The following is a 14,443-nucleotide window of genomic DNA, read 5'->3' on the forward strand; positions in this document are numbered from 1 at the left end:
CGGCTGGATCGTAAACATGTAACAAGCGGAGCAAGGCGTAATTAAATCGTACAAAGTTGCAGTCTTGGACAGTGGATGGTACGTTTCGTATCGATACGTGGCGCAGTTGAGATTTTCCTTTGAAATACTCTTGACGTCGTGTCTAATTTACGGCGTGATAGGAGTCTCAAACGATCCAACTACGGTTTACGACTCGAACGATGCCTTGCTATTATTTCTCGAGAGCCGTAAATTTCCTTCCTGTTGCATTTCCCTTGCGCGGATGTGCCGCAATGACTGCACGCGCCTCGAAAAAGTACCGGCGAGCGGGTTTTGCTAGGCACCCTATATGCACGCAGAGGTCGTTGACGGGTCTGCGGCGAGAAAAGGGTGTTGCATCGCGAGGTTCACCGCGACCGATACGACGCATGGAACGAACATTCTCGGAAAATGCAGTATCGTCATCGCGTTGTGATAAAACGAGCCACTAGGGATAATAAATCGAATCGCGAAGAAAGATATCTTATTCGTGGTCGTCGAAGGTATTAAAATGTAAATTTTACAGTCGTGTCCCTCGGTAAAAATAAATACACGAACTCGAAGCGTCGATAAAAGTAAAAGAAAAACAAGGATAAAGTAAAAAATTTATTTTCTATGCAATTTCTTGGAAGAATGGCGCTCGAATCCTTGATTAAAATTGCACTTAAATAAGTGTACCAAGGATACTGGCGGTGAATAATTAAATTGCGGGAGCCAACACCGACAGAATTAAACTGCATCCCTCGATCCAGGCATCTCGTGGCATCGCGAAGAGATGGAGCTACGATCCCGGCCAGTCCCGGGCTAGGAATCACCGCCGTGGAAAATCGGTGGTGCAGCTGACGTTCTAGCGCGGATCCATAGGGAAACTTCGCGAAGGCTCGAGCACGAGCGGTAACACGGAGGGGGTTGCAAGCCAGTAGAGACGAGTGCACGCGCCCGTATCCGGAGGCGAACGAAGTGCGGCGCTTTCGGCCGGTAGGTGCGCTCGCACTTTGTGCGCCGGTTGGCCAGAGAGTGGTGGGGAGGGGTGGTACGGTGCCACGTGACCGGAGCGACCAATCAACGGGACGCATAGCCGGCGTCCGGCACATGGCGGCGCGCCGGCTGTAGCACCCGCAGTCGCAGTACGTCGCAGTCAGTCGCAGTGGTAACACGAGCGAGAGGGTAGTTGCACGCGCCTGCCTTCGAAAGGAAAGATCGCGGTGAGGGAGAGGTAAAGAGAGAAAGAAGGAACGAAAGAGAGAGCGCGGCGCCCCTTGCCTCCGTTTTCAGTGCTTCAGTCGCGCGACGACGCTCTCGGACGCTTTAGTCAGTCGGTCGGTGACGAAGCTCCCAAACGTGATCACGCGCCGTTACGTTACGTTACGTTACGTTACGTTACGTTACGTCGTCCCGTCGAAGGGAAAACGAGAGCGAACGAGACGGAGAGAAACAGGAGAGAGGACGAACGAACGAATTATATACACGTATATCGGTTAAAAGGGACAGGCTAACAATAATAATCATAACAACACGAGCATCGGGAGCGACGACTTTGATGGTTGCAAGTCGTGCTCTTTAAACACGAACCTCTACGAACTGTTCCGACCAGTGCAAATATCGAGAAGGCCATTTTCGTCGCTGGCTTTACACGCGGCGAAAGAAAGCGCGCGAGTGAGAGACCGATCGCCGAGAGAAGGAAGCGCGATCGTGGACGAGACACGAGATTACGGACGAGTAGCCCACACGTTTCCAGTGTGCGAACAACACTCACGCGGTGCGTTCGAATACACGCACGTCGCCGAGGAACGGACGAAAAAGGAGCAAGGCGGAGAGCGATCACCGGCGAGTCAACGATTTTATTTTTGTACGGTGCATCGTTGTTTTTCCTAAATACATTTACTCGTGACCACGCACAGTTTCTTGGTGTGAGGCGGCACTCTAGTCCCTCGTCCTAAATAATCGTGTGTGCGGTGTGTTCACGCGCTCGCTCACGCGTGTGTTTTCATTGTTTTTTCCGATCATTTCGAATTAAAGACTCTGTTTAACGTGGACACCTCTGAACGGCCAACGATTCAGCCACGAGCGAAACTACAGCTAACAAAAAAGACGACACAGGTTGTGAAGACAAGCGAGATTACGGTCAAGAGAGAAAAAAATATAGTGAGAAACTGTGATTTACGCCCTGTACGATACACACGTGCATAAGTACTACTGACTTTGTCACTGCGATAAAACGCGATATTTAGTTGAGCCAACATGCCGAGTTTGTTCAGCGAAATGGATCGCGGAGCGAATGGCGGTGCGGCCACTTCCCTCGAGGACCAACGAGCCCTGCAATTGGCATTAGAATTATCTATGCTCGGTCTCGAGGGATCTCCTGGATGCCCAGGAACCGGCACAGGTACCGGCACCGGAACAGCCAACGATCCGGATCCTCTGCAAACGACACCAGCGGGCGTATTCGAGGAGGCACGTTCTAAGAAGAGCCAGAACATGACCGAGTGCGTGCCGGTGCCTAGCAGCGAGCACGTGGCGGAGATCGTCGGCCGACAAGGTAAGCGCGAACATAACTTGGACTCTCGGCGACTTCGCGAAATACGGGCTCGCCTATCGCGTGTGTAACACACCGATGGCGAAACGTATAAATATTGCGTTGATGCACATGAAATGTCATTTATTTGTCACTCGTATCTGAAAAGCGTCAAATCACTTTTAAAATCATCGTACATTTAACCGACGCGGTTTCCATGTGACTTCTTCCAACGATCGAACAGCTTCGTTATTCCAGTTCAATAAATATCAGAAGTTCCGAAGGTCGTAAACTCGTCGACGCTACTTTTATAGATTCTACGTTGCGATGGAACGAAAATTTTCTATAGCAACCGCTCGACGAAAAGAAAACTTTCAAGTTGTAGATTAGGACAGTGTGGTAAAATTTTGATCGTCGCATAAGCATTATTTTTTTATTTCGTGACCAGCCATTTTGTCGATTGTTCTTAATTTGATCGCGCGAGTTTTTGCAACCTCTATCGGCTCGTACGATTTATCCAACTTCTTTACTTCAGCAATCTTTGCAAAGTGACGAACGATCGTAGATTGACTGTGTTCTCAGTGATCTGTTTCAAAATTTCCTTGTTTACAATCACTTTCGGTCAACCTCGCGGTTCGATGTTCAATGCCTCCAACAGCTTTGAATTTCCAACCTCAACTTGAACGCTTCTTAAGTCGATGTAACAGTTGAATCTATGTTCTCCATTATTACTGTGCGATATAAATTTGTAAGAAAAAGTTGTTCAAACATTTCCGGTATAAATTGTATATTACGAAATTATTCGAAAATTTAATGTTGTAACACGTTTCGTTTCCATAAATGTGACACATATAGATAATAGAGTGTCGTATTGTTTAAACTTGACCTGAAACGACATTTCATATGCAGCGACCAAATGGTTACGAGTTTTTTTTTTAAATCGATAACGATTTATCGGGCGACGATAAATTTTATAGTCGAAAAGTAAACTTGAAGTCGTGACTCGATAAATCGTGATTGTATGTACGAGGCTTAGCTAGCTCCAGAATGACACGAATCGTACGACTGCGCGTCAACAAAGATATTCGTTGTACTCTCTTGCTGATATGACCTGCGAATGTCGAAAGCTTTTTTTCATGCGTGTAATGCTCGACCAACGTTGGTCGATTTAATACATATTTTTGCGTCGAATAATAGACGATTAAGAAATCCACGAACGACATCGAGATACGTTTCGAACAGCGTCGCGTTTACGTAAGTCGAATTCGCCGGTACTTTAGTTTGCATTACTCGTTACCGGAATTTGTCGTGTATAGCGCAGCCGACAGACAGTTCATTGGCACGGGCGTGAGCGTAAACGCTGCGAGAAACGCGGTATCAAGTAATGGTGCAATTAAACCAATCTAACTCCGAAAAGCAAATTTATTTGGAAGCACGGCGGGATCGTCGTACAGTGAACTCTGTCGTAGGTCGTGGTCGCTCGTCGAACTACCTTCGCGACGCGGAGGCCAACGTTTAACTTAGTTTCTCGAATACGGTAAAAAGAAAAGTATAGAAAAGCAGTTCGCGTTACGATCGTGATCCAAACGGCATACATATGTATACGATGCATAAATAAAGTATTTCGATAACTTTTTTGTAACCTTCGATCTAGCTATCGACCGTTTCTCGGAACTCTCTCGCCCGTTCTTTTATCCGTGCCGATATCGTCGTCCTCGGGCAGTTTTTTCTCTACCGTTGGTTTCCAAAAAAGGTGTCAGAAATGGAGACCATACTCTGCTCCAATGTTTCCCGCGAAGCGAGTTATTAGAATTCATCATGGCGGGCAGAAACGTTTCACATAATTGTGAAAGCACGTGTATACGTTTTATCGATCGTAACGGGTCGACGAGATGCAATTAAAACGGGTAATGTCTGCGTAATTTTATCGATAATGGTGCGCCAGACGATTCACGAAACGCGGAGATTGTAGTTAGTTATTATCTCGTACTGTCAAGATTAAGCTGTGTTTACGCTAGCTGCCAGTCGGCTGCTCACCAGAGGGCACGAAACGTCAACGACCGTTAAACTTGGAGAATTTCAAACAAAATATTAGGGTGGAGAGTTTTACGAGCCCGTTCGTCCTTCCAAATGTTAAAGCAACGGCCAGATACAAAAGTAACGGACGCGTACGTGACTTGGTCGCTGCGCTGCTACTTCCGATCTTTTTACGCACGCAGCAACCAATAAGTCGTGTCCAGTAATTTTATTCTATATTCAGGACGTTCCCCGACGATGAAAAAACAATTTTCGTTCGTAGCGTTTTATCGAGCACGCGAGACGCGAGACGTCTCGAGGTAGAAAACGTGGCGATGCCTTAGAAACGCGCTGTGAAAAGATAATCTTTCCATTGAATTTCCATTCCGAGCGTGTTCCTTTACAATCTCTAAAAAAACATAATGAATAATGTTCTTCTATTCTCAAAAAATGTCACGGCGGAACGCGCGAGGGGCCACAAATTTTATGAGAATCGCTCCTAATTGATACGTCACATTTTCCCCGCGTCACTCGCGTTCGGTTTAACAATATTTCATCGATATATCGATAACTTATCGATAATCGATAGTCACACCTCTATGTGGGACGCGATTCGTTCGTTCCGTAATGCGTTTCGAAATTGAGAAAACCCGATTGACCGCGACGCGGCGCCACGTGGCTTGCCATTTAAATCTTAAGGCTGTCAGAGATCGCGCGCACGATAAATAATCTCGCAAGCCTGATCGCTGCGATCAATACCGAGTCTTTTGCGGCCTCTCCCCGTGTCTACGGTCGTGAGATTCGCGCTTTTACCGATAGTTCTCGAAGATAGCGAAAACGGCACTCTTTTTGTTTGAAATCATTCGATCGTGCCGTTTGCAATTTTTATCGGATTGTTTTTCCCGTTGGTCGATCGCGATAGAAGTTGACGCATTGTCGGAGTAATACCAATATTTTTTTTTTCACCGCGTTTCGCGTGCTGTCACTCGATACGTCGAAGGGAAAGTTTAGTGGAATATAGAACGCTTGTAAATACACGCGGAAGGGACGGCTATCGATGATAGCACGTGCCGTCGATCGATCATCTACGCCTCGCTCTTGGCCATCGGCGCATCTGCGTCACGTAGAAACGCGTGCGCAATTTACCCCGCTCGATACAAATTTTGCAAAGTCGAAATTGGACGGTTGCCCGAACAACTTGGCATATCTTGCGTACGTACGTTGAATTAGAAATCGATAAAAATCGCGCGCGCTCTTCTGCATTCTTTTCAGTCGAAATCTTATTCACGTTATTTACTTTGTTCGTCACGAACTGGAAGAAAATTACAAACTCACGATTAAAATACGAAATTTTCACGTCTACTTGCCACGCATATGCGCATTCGATATATCTTCTTTTAATTCTGTACGTAACATATTTCAACGTATGAAAATACAAAGTTGTGGGAAATTCTAAGTGATAAAATTACGAGTTGACCGAGATACGTATGAAATAGTTGGCAGATACATAAGAAGGTAGCGTGAAATTAGAAGTATGATAAGAGGTCAACGGAATGATTTAAACAAAATATTTTGGTACACGAAGGCAAATCGGAGAGGCGTAAATTGAACAAACCAATAAGAGAAATCATTTTATTTGCCTCTAATTTCTCTTATCGTAGCGGTACCGTTAAGAATACAGCTAGAAAATAATGCGGTAGGATGACGTAGAGTCCCTCTTTTTCGGTCGAGTTCAATGTCTCGCGTGCTTTATTGCATCGATATCATTTTCCACGTCGCGCTAGAGCAACGTTGGTCCCCGGTATCTGATCGATAGCGTTTTATTATATCTGAATAACAGTACCTGACAACGGCGCATCGCTCCTCCGATGCCAAAATCGTTCCTTCAACACCTCGCTATCGCATATACAACACGCCGTATATATAATTTTCATCTGTCTCACCTTTTTGCAACACTTATCGTTTCACGTAGATGCGATTCTCCTTTCAAAGTTTCTTTGCAGCAATTTATTTCTTTTAATTCTGGGTGATTAGTGTCAATTTAAGTTCATTATTTGGTAAAATCGAATTTATTACTTATTTTATTATCTTTTTCTGACGTTTAGATTATTATTAATCTACTATTTGTTATTACAACTTTTAAAATGGATATTGTCCAAGGTAGAGTAACCTAAACCAACGAATTTATTCGTTCACTGTTTATAATTGACTCTACCCTCGACGTAAGAGAAAACGATGGCGTATAAAAGGAAGCCGTACGAGGTCTGCGGTCATCACGCGAGACGCACTAATATTGACCGTCCAATAACATTAGACGGACACCTAGAACGGTGTCAAGACTATCCGTGTTTTAAATTCAGAACCCGCGACGGATTTCCGTACGTGCTTATCGTCCCTTCCGTTCGCCTGGGCTTTCTCGCATCCTCTGTGGGGCCGTGTCGCGCGGTTTGAGAACCGCTGGCATGGTGTCGTGCGACCAAAACGCGCGTAGAAGCGAGTACACTCGACGCACGGAGCGACGTTATCGTTGAAACAATTTTCATTTATCTCCAATTATCGATCAAACTTTCGCGTCATTCTGGTCGAGAAACATTCGATTATACATTTGTTCAAGTTTAAATATAGTTACGGGTTCGAGTAACACTTCTATAAAAGGTGTCCCAGCTATTACGTAACTCAGAAGAAGGTTCTTCGTATCGAACGAAACATTTTCGTGCAACCTTTCCTCATCGAGAGACGATATATGTATATTTGATTAAATTTTATTTGAAAAAAAAAGAACAGTAAGAGCGAGTGAAATACGATTAGTACGATACAGGAAGTTTTATGAAATAGCGTGGATAGCCTCGTGACAAGTCCCCCGGAAATTTTGTAATTTTATTCGTATTTGAATTTTAAATGGTATTTAATAATAAACTGCAGTCCATTTTCTCTTCTGGACGAGTCTGTTTATGTAATAGAATATTTTGTAGAATTCGTTCTCGAAGCACTACCATCGGGCGAGCATGAAACATAACGCTCGAGATAACAGCGAGCGTAATACAAATCTCGCATTACTCGCCGGACATTTTCGAACATTTTCTTTGAGCGGGAACCACACGACGGTCGGTGAACTACAGTTTTCCGTTCTTACATAAAATACTCGCTTCCTGCTTTCCCAGACAGTACACCCTGCGACCGCTGAAAGCCTAGCCGGGGTTGCGGATCTACATAAGTCCAGGGGGGCCCTGTTTTCTCTCTAACGTTGCATTGTGTCTCGTAGATCGGGACATGATTTTTTTCTTTCTCCAGCGGCTGCAGCCCGCCTCGAAACCAGTTTAACGTACCCGAGCATGAATCATTGCTATAACGCGACCCGAGTTCCCGTATCTCGCATGCCTAAATCTCTCTAACGCGTGTAACACGCACCGCGCGAGCCTTTGCCTCTACGTTGCAGCTACGTGGCACGCGTGCACCTATACAGTGAATCCTTTCGATGTGTCGCGATTTTTTCCTCCCGTAATGTCACAAAGTTGTCCCCACCGCTTCCTGGAACTGCTGGCTCGAAGCCTGGCCGGTACGATTCGACATATGACCGACAGTGACTCAGGTTACTAATGAGTTACCGATCCGAGAAATTGAAATTTATTTATATCTTTCATATTATCGTCGAAGTATCAGTAACTCGGACCGTTGCACATATTTTCCGTGATTAAATACTTAATTTGCTGCTCGTTGATTGTGGGGAAATTCCGAGTACTCAAGAAAATTTCCTTTCCGTACATAATCCGGTCGTTTCAGTTCGATAACGTCTACGATAAATGTCTGTCGAAGTTTGATTAAAGTCCGTAAGGAACAGTTTTACGTGCTGGATCAAAAGTGACCTAGGTTCGTCAACCGAGAGTTAACTTTACCGTAGAGAAAAACGAACGAGCCTCGAGGGGAGATAAGGATGACGAAATTTTACTCGGTGTCCGATTAAGTCATTAGCTGTCAACTGTTTCCCGAAAATATCAAATTCGAAATAATCCCGTTGGGGATCACGGTTCTATGCAATTTACGTGCGTTTCTTTTTGATAAGAATACCGAAACAGGACTCGATTTTATTGGGAATAGAATAGGTGGTGGGATAGAATCGGTGAAATGCAATTACACGAGTTTGGACGATCGTGGGTCTCTTTGATAGTGTCACGGTAGCCAGCGACACTTGGAGAGAATTCGTGGTAATAAACTCCGTAGTCTCGGGCGACCACCGTCCGCGCGGTCGATCGTTCGGTTTTAACGGGAAGATCGTATCTTTCTGCGGAACGTAATCGTGTCGATTCAATAACGACGTCTAATGAGTTTGATACGCCGTTCCATTATGAGGATGTGGCTATTTGTTGAGCATTTTCGCTCGATTCTCTTTCCCTCTCGCTAGCCCTCTCCGTCTCGTTCTCTCCAGCTGTTCGGGTCCGTCGTGCTGCTGATTCTCTTCTCTCTCCTACCCCTCCCACGTCCACGGTCCACGATTCGCGTCTCACGGTCCTTGTCTCGCCCACCGCGCTCTTTCTGGCTCGCTCTCCTGGACCGGAAGTTGTAATGAGCGACTCCGTCGCCAGACTCGTCGCCTCGTGTCGCATCGCGGCGAACGATGACGTTACTTTGGAAACATCACGGCTGGTTATCCAGGTCGTTAGCGTCGAACGACTCCCACCGCGAGCAACCCGCTAGCAAAAGGGAAGGAAAAGGCGTCGTTATTAACCGTCCCCCGATTCTGTTAACTGTGACACGCACTCGAAACGCGAAGAGGAGCCTTCTACGTGGCTCTCGTTTCGCCGGTTATAGGTTGCAATAGGCGCAAAACTTTCTCCGTAAGCGGTGTGTAAAGACGGGAACGCGTGCCAACTGCTGTAGGACAGTTGTGTTTGTTTAGCGAAATAGGCGAACGTGGTTATCGAGCTCGTTTGTGTGTAGCCGGCAGCCGAGATAAACGTCCCGAGCCCGCGTATTTGTTATTTGTAGAGCAACTGTAACGAAGGAAACGTGGACGTGCCTTCCACGCACACGCGTGCACCACAGATTAGATGCAATTTTCGAAACAGCTTGTTTCGTTTAAATATTTTTCTTAAATTCTATCATCTGCATTTTACGAACGATAAGTCCGTAAACAACGAACAACGATGCTTTTGGCTCCTGTAAAACGTACAAAGTTTCGTTTCTAAATAGTACAGGCTATGGTCTAGGAATTCGTTTTTCTATCGCGTGCTAGCACGTGCCCGTTGCCCGCCCAGGTCACACTACTTTTTCCACCGAAATGGAAGATTTGTGTCGAGGATGAAACCGTGTTAATAGACCCGCACGGACCCCGTCGCTGTTCACGCGTCTTCGTAAAAAGCACCGAGCAGACGGGAGGAATCTTTTCCGGGGATTTTACGACTCGCTCGCTCGCTCGGTGTGGTCAAACTTCGGAGATACAACGGATGGGGGGGAATTCCGAATGTTAGTATATAAGATCTTTATTTGCTCTTGACGAATTTACAACTGCGAGCTCATATTGTGCCGCTTCTTTTGTACACGTTACTCGCGGAGCATAACATTTCTCGGATAATGGAAATCTCCGTACAAAGCAATAAAATAGCTGCAACGACGCTCCGAAATTACAGACTGACTTCCCTAAATTCGATTATCGGCGTAGGCGTAATAATGTTGACTTTAACCTATCAAAATATTTTCTAATGGAGTCGTTTCGTCGAAATTGCTCGCTGGTATTTCCGTTTAAATCGAGTAACACTTAACTCGATCGTCCAAATCATAGTAAACATTTTATTACTTGAGTAATTATCGAGTTTAAGGAACCAAGTGTTTCAGTGGTATTGCAAATGCCTCGATCGTTCGTTTAACTTTAAATAATAAATAACGTTAGAACCTAGAAAGTCCCCCGTCCGTTTCGGAGTAATTATGGGGCACCGCGACGACCGAGTTTTGTGGTTCTACGCGTCGAATCGACGGCCATAAGTCCCAGAGAAGAGGAAAACGGCAATTACGTCGAAAACAGTTTTGGAGGCTCGGACGAACGGATACGGTCAAGAGCTTGAGACGAACCGGGACTTCTGGTCATTGTTGTTTTCAGAAAGTCCGTCCCTTTTCTTTCCGTCGCAAAGTCGGCCGCAAAATTAAGAGCTTCCGTCGCAAGTGGAACTTTACACCGGCGAACGCCAGCGAAATATCATTCTCTCGTTGTTAACGACATACTTTGTCACGCACTCCGATTCTGTTTTCGTTCGCGAGGCCAACCCGTCCCTCCACGGGTTCAATTTGCGGTCGACGTTGTCGAAACTTCCCGTGCTTTCTCCGTACCGACCAGAGACCCTTCGTCGACCTCGAGAAACGGCGAAATAAAGGCGTGCTTTCGGGGTTCGTTCTGTGTCTCTCGGGCACAGACGATCCCGAACGAGAGAAAGAAAAATCAGTGGCAATAACCGGAGGCCAATAGACGGTGGAGGAATAGCATAGGAACCCGTGACGCGAACGGTGGCGGTGGTTGTTGCCTTTGTTGGCCTCCGAAGCAGCTGCCGACCCACACCGGGCCTTTCCGTTCTCATGCTTGAAACTCGATCGACACTTAACCCTCGCGGGAGAGGAAAAGAGAACCGGAGGAAGAGGCAGAGACGATGCCAAGGTAGCCGAATATCGCAGACGAGGGAGAGAACCTTAAGGAGGTGCACGTTTATTGGCCTGGGATGATAATATTCAACGATGTCGAATATACGATGATACGATTAAAGGAGAATTTTTCGTACCTCGATTAGAAAACAGATATCCGAGACAGATTCGTTCTCGTACGATTGATTAATATTTATTTAAATTATTTTAGTTTATTTTAAGTGGAACGAACTGATAGGAGTAAAAGGAAACATAGCGTGATTCAAAGTAAATTGGAGCGTACGTTAATATGGCGTATAAGTTGAGGGTGAAACGAGATCTGGGGGTGGAGAGAAATTCAGAGATAAGCAGAAGTTGCCATAAAAGACTTCTTAAAGGTTCGTGTACGACGTTGCGGAGCCTAATTTGTCAGTCATCCTATCAGAGTGGCCATTACTTATATTTGGAAACGATAACTTTCCAAAGAGCCTTCTCTTGCTCTTTACGAAGAGTCATTTCATACTTAACCTATATTAAGAAATATGCCCCTTCAATTATTAGTGTTGCAACATCGTTAAAAAAGAATGAAGAATAATCGACGTGTGATCGAACGAGACTGGTAATTAGTAGTTTATGTTTACGGGAAATTTTGGTATTTCCTATTCTACATAATCAATCAATATTTGGGATTTATTACGATCGAAACTATTAAACCCACATTATTAAAATTTGTAGGGTAGCTTCGTGCGAGTTTTAGTTTTAAATATAAATTTTTCAGCAGTCGAGAGAAAACACACGAAACGAATTAGGGATTTCCATGTTTCCCGAGGCTTATGTTTATAATATTAAAGAAGGCTCTCGTGGTTTTACGATCCTCCTAGCTTCGCTCCAAAAGGGATATGTGTTTCGTGTGCATGCAGAGACTAAGGCTGATTGGGCTAATAGTTTCCGAGAAATCTCGAGTACCGTCTTGAAAAACCCGTTTTCTAGAAAAATGGCTCTCTCGATGTATTTGGAACACATAAACTTGTCCGTTATTCCATATTCCACGTTCAGAACAAATATTTTTTACTGATAATGAAAAATATTACGCATTCACCTTAAATCACTTGAATAATCTCGCGTGGTCATTTTTATATTTTCATTATCCACGCGTATAAAATTTAATAACTTTTTTCGATTAATGTTACTCGTTTTGTCAAATCTTGCTTAAAATTACATATGCACGCATAGTGGCAATTTCTCGCGATGGCCAACGCATATTTATTCTGAATACATTATAAGAGGATATGCGTTAGTTTTGAAAAAAAAGATTAATGCGGTAATTATTGGGTGGAGGAGAATCTGCCCACCAGATTCGAACATTCTTTTGCTGTTTGTGCCGACGTCGGTTGAGAGTCACTGGCAGGCCAACGTGCCCCCGCCTAGCAGATGTTTACAGCGCGTTGGCTGAAATGAGCGGTTTCTCTCGTTTTTTATTTATTCTGTCTGCCATGTGCACCGACTACCCTCGACCAGAGGTCGCTCGCCTTCCGAACCGCCCTCCGGTATCTCGTCGAGGCCTGTTTCTTCCTTTCGGACCGTGTCCTACGGCCCTCGAAAAACCTTCGAACGCGTTCAGATCAACGAGCCAAATAAAATCCTTGTACTTCTTTCGACGTCGGGTCTCTCGTCCACCTTCCATTGTTTTACTCGTTTCAAACATTAATTAATTACAGTGGCTAGGATCAACGTTAGGGTTTTTAACTTACCATATGACAAACATCAAACTATGTTTTTTGTTGAATCTGTTCGAAGTTGTAGCAGCAAACGTTACAGCACAGCTCAAGCGAGACTCCTGCATTTGGTCGGATGTTGGACCTTGGCATGCTTCCATAGTCTCGGTTATTTTAAACATTATCATACAATCGTTAACTGGAGTATAAATCTAGGTGATAGCTTGGTCGCATCCCTGCTACTCGCTTATCTAAGCTTAAGTTACTATCTCGAAGTCGCTGTTATATTTCAATATATAGGTTGTATCGGTGAAACATTTTATAACATATTGCACCTCCGAAATCCTCGTCAAAATTTATTAGATCCACAAAGATTTCAAAAATAAAAATGTCTTCGTCTAGGTGGTCAAGAATTATCAGAGTATCGAGACGGCTATACCTGGCAGATAAATATCTTTGTACGAACTCTTTTCGCCAAAGTGGCAGTCGTTATGAAACATCCTCTACGCGGTCCCGGAATTTGTTGACCGTAGCCTGCGAGGCGAAATCCTGTTCCCAATGCAAAAATGCTCTTATTAAACTCGCCGAGTTATAATTCCCGCCGACTGATCCCGAAATTTATCGTCGTTCCGACGCGAATGCGAGTCAATCGTACCCGAGGTCTCGAAAGTTGATCGCTGGAATGGCAGAACGAGGCGATCGGTGGGAGGGGAGAATCGAGGCGAAAAACGCGAATTTCTCATTGAACGCAATTATGCGTATCGCGTAATCGTGCGTGATGGGCGGTCGGTGGTGGATTCTTTCGGTGACGGAGGTCCACGAAATATTATTCCTCGGATAAAAAAGCCGCGTGTGCGATTACGTACGCGCGATTGTACGCGCGCTCACGACGTTGGTTAATCGCGTTCTTCTGTATCTGCCAGGACGCGAGTGTGCACGACCTTGAATTAAATTATGCTGCACGCGACTTTTATTACATTCCCATTCAAATGACATCCGTTAATAGGGACGTTAAACCTGACCGTAGGTCAGGCGTGCATCGTGTCGCGTCTATGTAAACTCGTGCGAGCGTATCGGACCCATCCCGACTCTGCTCTTTGTTACGAATTCAGAGTTCGTTCGTGGAAAATGGACGAACCTTCTGGAGCCTCGACGATGCGTATGCAGGGATCGTAACTTGTCGACGAATAGATTAATCGTTATATTGGCTTAGTCGATCGCCACGAGCAACGGTAGCCATCGCGATACAGCGAGGTCGTGCGTTTCTTCGAACATCGAAACGCATACGCAGATAAGAACTCGAAGTTTATTTGCAATTAAATATATAAATATGTATATGTCGAGGTTTTACTGCACAATGTATTTTTTAATTATATTTTAGTTTTAACAAGCAATGAGAAAACTAATTAGCTGTACAAAGCTTGTTACATTGCATCAGGTGGCAATCGATTACCTGCTCTACTTTTCGACCCAAATGAGATTTACGATTATTGTCTTGTTACTCCTGACAGTATAAAATAGTGTACTATAGTGTCTTTATTAATTTTGCGTGTTTAAATAAAATCTTTCACCCCAG

The 14,443-nt window shown here is 44.8% G+C and overlaps 1 protein-coding gene across 1 annotated transcript in view; it reads left to right on the forward strand.

Annotated features, from left to right (window-relative positions):
• The first annotated feature begins 1,190 nt into the window (after positions 1-1,190).
• Positions 1,191-14,443, forward strand: part of LOC122400417 (RNA-binding protein MEX3B) — a 63,527-nt gene continuing 50,274 nt past the window's right edge. The window contains exon 1 of the mRNA XM_043401873.1: positions 1,191-2,557. Within this exon, the coding sequence (XP_043257808.1) occupies positions 2,260-2,557 (298 nt within the window). The 5' untranslated portion in view covers positions 1,191-2,259. The remainder of the gene's footprint in view (positions 2,558-14,443) is intronic.

Source organism: Colletes gigas, unplaced genomic scaffold (genome assembly GCF_013123115.1).
Source record: "Colletes gigas isolate AHSC1104 unplaced genomic scaffold, ASM1312311v1 Colletes_gigas_Sc00018, whole genome shotgun sequence".
NCBI classification, from domain to species: domain Eukaryota; kingdom Metazoa; phylum Arthropoda; class Insecta; order Hymenoptera; family Colletidae; genus Colletes; species Colletes gigas.